The 8300-nt window shown below is 40.1% G+C and overlaps 1 protein-coding gene across 1 annotated transcript; it reads right to left on the bottom strand.

Moving 5' to 3' along the window:
- Positions 1-1050: 1050 nt before the first annotated feature.
- Positions 1051-7792, bottom strand: SDHAF4 (succinate dehydrogenase complex assembly factor 4). Its single transcript, XM_012932162.2, has 3 exons — positions 7601-7792; positions 2924-3073; positions 1051-1989 (listed from the first exon to the last, which is right to left on the bottom strand). Exons 1-3 carry the CDS (start codon positions 7662-7664, stop codon positions 1880-1882), a joined length of 324 nt encoding a protein of 107 aa, XP_012787616.1. The 5' UTR covers positions 7665-7792; the 3' UTR covers positions 1051-1879.
- Between the last annotated feature and the right edge of the window lie 508 nt (positions 7793-8300).

Below are 8300 nucleotides of genomic sequence, written 5' to 3'. Positions count from 1 at the left end.
GGCTGAGAACATTCTGTAGGCCAAATGGAAATCCTTAAGACAAAGTCACTCATGGGAGTGTAGGTCAAGCTTCTCATATATATTTAGCCCCATTATCACTTGTAGGCTGATGGCCTGGGGGGAGTATGACCTCAGCAAGAGCACAGTAATGGATCCCATGGGGTGAGGGGCCGGCTTGTGCAGCTGCTGTTTTAATCTACTGTGATTCTTATAGGAGTAGATGTGAGTGAGTGATACATTTGCATGCCTACCATGACATCTTTTCTAATTCTTCAGGTTTGTCCTTAATATTTGATAGTCTGTAAATATTTTCAGGTCACTAAATTTTATATTTGATAGTTTTTATGGAACTATGTTACTATTAAAAGAAGTTATGGATTCTATGGTCATAATACAACATTTTGGTGGTTGTAGATAATATTTTAGTTTTAGAAATGAAACAAGTTACATATTATCATCTATTGATGATTAGTACAGAACATAAGCAAAACTATACTACGTAAAAATTTAACACATTATTTTTGGAATATTTAATTAAAAACTTCACTAAATTGGGCTAAGTGAAGCTTGAATAAACTATATAACATTTAAAAGAGGAATTCAGTTATGTTTAGAAGCATGTACAGTAACTGAAATTTTAGTAGAACAAATGGTGATGAGGAGAACTGGTATAAAGACCGAATGAACAGTTCCAATAATCATACTAGAATTCTGAGAGTTCACAAGTGTTATTACTTAAATAAGTCTCACTACAATTTTCTCAAAAAATGCACACATAATTAATATTCCATTTTATCAGCCTACTGCATTTTGTTTGTAAGAGCTTTGAAAACCCTTTCTTTCATAAGTAATTTAAGAGTAGCCGCGGAGCTGAAGGTCCAATCTCTGTGACTGAGATTAGACCAGAGTAAGGCTGAGGAGCCTAGCAGCCCCCACCCTTCCTTTATTCAAGATCTGTAAACTGGACTTGACTTTTCCAGACCCAGTTAGACAAGGGCAACCTGGTAAGAACTTCTGAATTCCTAAATCAAAACTAAGCTTGTCCATGCCATCCTTTGATTTTTTTTATTAACTATCAATTTCAGTTATTAAACTTTTTTTCTTAATATTTTTCTCCACGAAAGCCTTGGGAATCAAACAATACATTTATGATTTAAGAATAGCTAACACTTAGCGAGAAATTATGTTTCTGCAGTAATTCAAACAATTGACAATATTTCTTTATTTAATCTTTTCACTGCCTTATGAAGTAAAATATGATACAGAGATGAGGTTATTTACCCAAGTTTCTATTACTTACATGCCTATTAAGTATTCTACTACTAGATTTAAACCCAAGAAATCTGTCTTCAAGTTTTTCTTCAAGATTTTCTATTGTCACAATAGCCTGTAATGTACTATTTAGCTCACATTTAAAGTCATTATTACCAGGGCCTGAGAGACAGTACAAGGCATTGCATGCAGCTGACTCCGGTTCAATCCCCAGCACTAAACTGTACTTCAATCACTCAGAAGCAACCCCCAAGCACAGAGCCAGGAGTAGCCTTCAATCTCCCACAGCCCCTACCCCCAAAGTCATCATTATCTAACAACATAATCATGAAAAAATATTGTTTTATTTACATCTGAATTTTATAAGCAACAGATTAAACTGGATCATAATAACGTTTGTAGCTCTAACCACCACTCATATATCTCAACACATTTAAATTAAAACTGTGTGTGAACATAAAAATATTTTCCTAATTTATAGCAACGTATTTTCTTCCAAAGTCATTACATATGTGAGTCAAATGCTACAAATAAATAGATAAGCAGAAATAATTTAATGTAGATATACATATTTTGAAAAAGATACTGAAGTAAAATAATATATGGCTTAAAAATCAATACAGCGTCCTTTTCGTTCCCAGTCCCCATATCGGGTCGGTTCTGGGCCCCTGGGTCCGCCTTTTTCTTTGGTAACAGGATTAATATCATCTGGAAATTCTAAAGAAAGATAGAAGATGTGATTAAAGCAGCCAACAGAGACGAAAAAAATTTGAACATACTGAATACAAAAATTAATTTTTATCACCCTACCTCCCTCAACAAAATAAATCTTTATTTTACAAACTCTTCTATCTTTCTTCCCCAATCACTTCATTAGTGTGAGAATGACAATCTTCATGTGTGACCAAGCCACTGGTCTCTCTACTAACTCACCCCATTCAAGGCTGACCAATGAATTGTTTTATAAGGAATTTGGAATTAAGATTAAGAAATTCTAGTGTAAATATAGCTGCTTTCAGAGAGTGAGTAGCTACTTGGCACAGTTTCTTTTTGCCCAATGAAGGGAATCAATGAAGAGGAGTGATAAGAGGAGGCAGAGTGTTGTCATTTACATATGGCGTTTAGTTCCCAAGTCCAGGTCTTTTTCATCTGTGTCCAAAAGCAATGTAACTTTTTGTCTGCTTAAGTTGTTCAAGTGCATTTCTGTTACTTGCATCAGAACAGGTCTCAACTCACATGTTTTGCCATGGGAATATAAATAAAACAAACACAATCAACAACTGCCAGGAGCTAGAAAAAATATACTTAAACCCACATACAGTGACAGGCAATACAGTAATTCTTTTCGTTGCCTAAGTATGTTTTCTTAGGCATAATAAATAAATAACAATGTGGGGCTGGAGTGATAGTACAGTGGGTAGGGCATTTGCCTTGCACACGGCCGACCCGGGTTTGACTCCTAGCATCCCATATGGTCCCAAGCACCGCCAGAAGTAATTCCTGAGTGCAGAGCCAGGAGTAACCCCTGTGCATCACCAGGTGTGACCCAAAATTAAAAAAAAACAACAATGTTTGTTTCTTCTCAATAACTGAAACTTTCATTCTTTCATTACTACCTCAAAAATTAAGAGAGAAGCTTTACTATACTCACTTGTCAATGGTTCTTTCTCTACAATGGAATCTTCGGGTGCATCAAAGCGACCTTCTGGTAACTTTGGTTTCTTAAGGGATTGTTTGATGAGTTCAGGCTTTCCTCCTTGAGAACCCATTTTCCTCAAAGAATGACAAAGTACGGATAATCCTAGCAGAGGGGAGACAGTGAAAAAAAATAGGATGCTCATTAATATTACTCTAAAATGTTTAATAAGTTTAAACACTTATATTTATTACAGTTGAAGATTAACAAGAGGATATACAATGAAAATCCTTCCCATTGGCTCTGTCTTCTTGACAGCTGCTTCCCTTCTTGGAGGCAGTATCATCAGCTTGAAAAAGCTATAAAATAACATAATTGGTAGCAAATCTGTAAGAACTTATTACTAGTCACTGTTTGAAGTGATGTCAAAAATACCAGGAATCTGATTACCAAGATTAACTAAGACAATTTTTTCAATGGCAAATTATTGAAATTTCTAGAAGCTACGTGGGACTATATATAGTATACTTCTACTCAAATCCTAATTTAGATTTATTCTTCTAACAACTGAATGTGAAAATGAACAGGGTCTCTCTGATGTATAAATAAGATAACCATTTCTCTAGATTAGTAAGAGAACACTAAGCTTTCAACACTATGAAAGTTATCCAACCTCTGCTGAGATAAATGTTCAATCAGGGCAACACTGTTATGAAATGCCCTGACAGTTGAGGTTTCCTCTAAAGGAATGGTTTGGAAGTAGAACTGGATACCAGTTCTAGCTTCCCACATTGTGGCATGCCACATGATGTCTAAAACCCAAACCTAATACCCTGAACCTGTGAACAGGTTAGGTAAGTTACATGGCAAAAAAGAATTTGGGAGCTGATGAAATTATAGTTACTTATCATGTGACCTTAAATTATGGAGATTATGCTACATTATCTGGTATAGTATATATTATCTGGTATATATTTGTGTTTATATGCATAGACACATATTATAATCACAATGATTTTTAAAAAGTAAAAAGATGGGGCCGGAGTGACAGTACAGTGGGTAGGGTGCTTGCATCGCACGTGGCCGACAAAGCTTGATCCCCGGCATCTTACAGGGTTCCCTGAGCCCACCATGAGTGATTCTTAAGTATTGCTGGGTGTGGTCCAAGAACCAAAAAAAAGGAAAGAGAACCAGAGACATAACAGCTCAAGACAGACATGACTGATGCTGACAGCTTTGAAAGTGAGGAAGAAAGGTCAGTGGATGAGCAGTATGGGCAGCCTCTTCTAGTTTAAAAAGGGAGGAAATGGACTCCCCATGGGGCTCTGGAAGAGAAACAGCCCTAATGCCTTGACAATGCCCAGGAGACCCAATTCAGACATCTGACCTCTAGAATTCTAAGATGTTTTACTATGTTTGTGGTAATTTATAAAAACATCAATAAGAAACAAATACAAACACTAGCATTTTGACCTTCATCATATCCTTTTAAAGTCTGTTTTCTCCCCTCTAAATTGAAGGTAACAGTAATTATTTCATGAGGTTAATAAATATATATTAAGCAGGACAATTTGTGCAAAACATATAGCACCGTGACACATCTTATCTACTGTTATTAGAAAATCACCTGAAAGTTCTTGACAGCATTTCATATAATAATCTCTCACTACATACAGTCATATTCTACCCATCCCTACATCTATCCTTGCTTAAAAAAGTTAACACACCCATGTATAGGCACACACATGTAAATGCATGTACATATGTGTTTATATATACCCTCTATAATCAATATGGAATTTGCATAAGACTCATCTGTAAGATTACATAAGGTTAGGGGCTGGAGCAATAGCACAGCAGGTAGGGCATTTGCCTTGCACGTGGCCAAGCCGGGTTCGATTCCCAGCATCCCATATGGTCCCCTGAGTACCACCAGGAGTGATTCCTGAGTGCAGAGCCAGGAGTAACCCCTGTGCATCGCCAGGTGTGACCCAAAAAGAAAAAAAAAAGATTACATAAGGTTAACATTACAAAGTACTTTAACAATCTCAAAATTGTACATCAAACTGTTCATATGTACATCTACTGCACACAGCTCAGTGATGAGCAAAGCTGTTTACTGTCTAAATCCTAGCTTCTTAAACCATGGGTCACAAAACTTTTGATAAATTTGTTTTAGGGGCTGGAGAGACACTATAGTGGGTAAGGTGTTTGTCTTGTATGCAACTAACTTGGCTTCATCCCCAGGACCATCCCCAAGCACCAAAAGGAGTTGGGGAAATAGGAATAAGTCTTGAGCATCACCAGGTGTGGTCACAAAACTATATATACACACACACACATATATATATACATACACACATATACATATATGTATATATACAACACACACATATATAAAAGAGTTAATATTTAAATAACACATGAAAATTACATACCACCTACATGCTCATTAATATATTTTATATTTTGAAACTGAGAAAAATTCAGTGGATCAACCAAAATTTCAAGACATACTAAAATAAAAACATTTATCTATTTAAATTTTCCATTTGTCGAACCCAAGTACAGACCATTATGTCTTCAACCTCCATACTTCAGTATGTAAGGACATAATTTATTTCTTAAGTCCTCATAAAAATACTTAAATAGGCTTTTTCATTTCTGGAGAAGCCTATATTCTCTTGAACATGTGTCTCTCTATTCTCCTCCCCTTACCATCACTAAGTAAATTTACTGAAATAAAACTATTTTACTTCACTAAAACAAACATAGGAAGAGGTTAAGAAAGAAAAATCTCAATCATATTTTATAAGGTAAAAATTACTTTTATTAGGAATGTAATGAAAAACATGATGAAAATTAAATGGAAATCTAAGTTCTGATGCTACTGATGTTTCACATAATAATCTGATCTTGGTTGACTATGGCAATTTGGAATAGCCTATTGCAAATTTTGGTAAACATAAACCATGACTTCTTTCTCAGTCCAAAACACAAGATTGTTTTATCAAACATCTGCTGTATAAAATGTAGGAATCCTTTAGAATTTGACACTTTATATCTCAATTTATCAAGCTCAGCCAGCCTCCACAGAGGAACTTTATCCATCCCTGGATGTCCAATTATGCATCAATGATCTACCACCAAACTATTAAGCTTGAGATGCTGTTAGGTAAGTCATGATAGTTTAAAAGACATACAGGAAAGAGAATTTTAGGGCTGGAGTAATGGTACAGCATATGGCAGTTTCCTTCCATGCAGGCAGCCTGGGTTTGATTCCTGGCATCCATATGGTCTCCCAAGCCTGCCAGGAGTGATCCCTGAGCACAGAGTCAGAAGTAAGCCTTAAGCACAGCCTGATGTGGCCCTTGCCTCCCCACCCCCCTGCCTCCCCCACAAAAAAAAAGAAAAAAGAAAAAGAAAGGAAAATTTTAATAATTAAAATTATTTTTGAATGTGAGCAAAATTTTACATCTAATTTGGCAAAAGAGTAGTTTGTGCATTTGGCAATCAATTTTACTTTATTATTAATCACATAACAAGTTGAATCCTAAAAATCAGCAAATGTTTAGTATATATCCAAGACTGCACATTCAGGATTGACACAACACAATAAATTTCTGAGTTAGGAAAATATTTAAAAATTCAGAATGGAGCACAATCATGCTGCATAAACTTTGGGCATCAAATACCTAATTCTTATGTTTTTGCTTTTTTTTTTTAATTCTAAGTTCTTAACGGATAAAAAGAAGGTACTTATACACAACAAAAATTTATTTTTAGGGGCTGGAGCCATAGCACAGCGGGTAGAACATTTGCCTTGCACACGGCCGACCAGGGTTTGATTTCCAGCATCCCATCTGGTCCCGTGAGCACCGCCAGGGAGTAATTCCTGAGTGATTGAGGAGTAACCCCTGTGCATCGCTGGGTGTGACCCAAAAAGAAAAAAATATATATTCTTAAAGTTTATGCCTGGGGTTTAGAAAATGTGGGACTTTACACATTACTCATTTCTAGAGTCCAAACCCTTCAAATTTTTTACAATGAACCAAGTAAATAGTTTGTGTGAGTGAAAATGATTATAGAACAATAAACGACACAGAAATATGGAAACGATGACTGACGAGTGCAGTAATTCTTTTCCTTACACAACTTCTCCAGAATGCCTTAAAACTATGTTTAATAAACAGTGCGGGTAAAGCTGCAACACACCGCCGAAAGATTTCTGACGCAAACGTACTAAAACATGGTCTGTACTGAGACCACCCGTATTTTGTATGAACAATTCTTGGCCTAGGTTTTACTATACTTCTGGCTCTTGGTCTAAGTCCGCTTTTTTCTTTTCTTTCTCTTTCTTTTAAGTGTAAACGACCTTAAATCCTTTTCGATGTTAAATAAAGAAAAAAGCGACCTCGGGATCCCCTCCAGGTCACCAAAGAGCAGCTGCCCCGGAAGCCCAGTCGAGCGCTGCCTCCGGGCCGGACCCGCGGGAAGGCATCGTCCGAGCTCCCCGTCCTGCCCCTAACCTCCAGGGCGGTGCGGGGTCACGCCCCGTGCACGACCCTGTCGACCCCAGCGTCCTCCGACATCCGGGGCGCAAGAATAGTCCAGCTCGGGAGGCTTCGCCCGCGGCGACCGGGCCTTCAAGCTCCCGCCCGCGACCTATAGCCCCGGGGCCGGGTGCCTTACTTGCCGCTCTCCACACGGCGTCCGGTTCGCGGCCCAGCAGCCAGGCGAGCCGCGACACCGCCATGGCCTTGGCACCAGCAGAATCTGCACAGATAGCGGGGGAAGGGCCAGCGCGATCAGCGGGGTTTCTCGGGGAGAGGCGGGTCCCTAGCGAGGCGGGGCCTCCGGAGGCCGCCGGGGCGGGGCCTGCTGGAGCAGAAGGGGCGGGGCCTGTGTGAGGCGGGACTGGGAGGGAATCTGAGAAATAAGGACGGGGCGAGGCCTGCGTGAGGCGGAACTGGGCGAGGTTTGTTGGAACCCAAGGGACGGGGCCTGTGTGAGACCGCGGGGGCGAGGCCAGCGGGAGGAGGGACTGGGCGGGGAATATGGGGCGGGGCATTGTGTGGCGGGACAGGAAGGGTTTGAGGAATAAGGACCAGGCGAGACCTGCGTGAGGCGGGACTGGGCGGGGTCGGCTGGAGGAGGACGGGGTGGGGCCTGTGTGAGGCCCCTGGGCGAGACTTGCGTGAGGCGGGACTGGGCGGGGTCTGCTGGAGGACGGGGCGGGGCCTGTGTGAGGCCGCCTGTGCGCGACTGAGTGAGTCGGGACTGGGCGGGGTCTGCTGGAGGACGGGGCGGGGCCTGTGTGAGGCCGTCTGTGCGCGACTGAGTGGGGCGGGCCTGGGCGGGGTCGGCTGGAGGATAACGGGGCGGGGTCTGT

This window comes from Sorex araneus, chromosome 4, assembly GCF_027595985.1.
Source record: "Sorex araneus isolate mSorAra2 chromosome 4, mSorAra2.pri, whole genome shotgun sequence".
NCBI lineage: Eukaryota > Metazoa > Chordata > Mammalia > Eulipotyphla > Soricidae > Sorex > Sorex araneus.
Note: the sequence above shows the minus strand (reverse complement) of the source record. Positions and strands in the feature narration are given on the sequence as shown.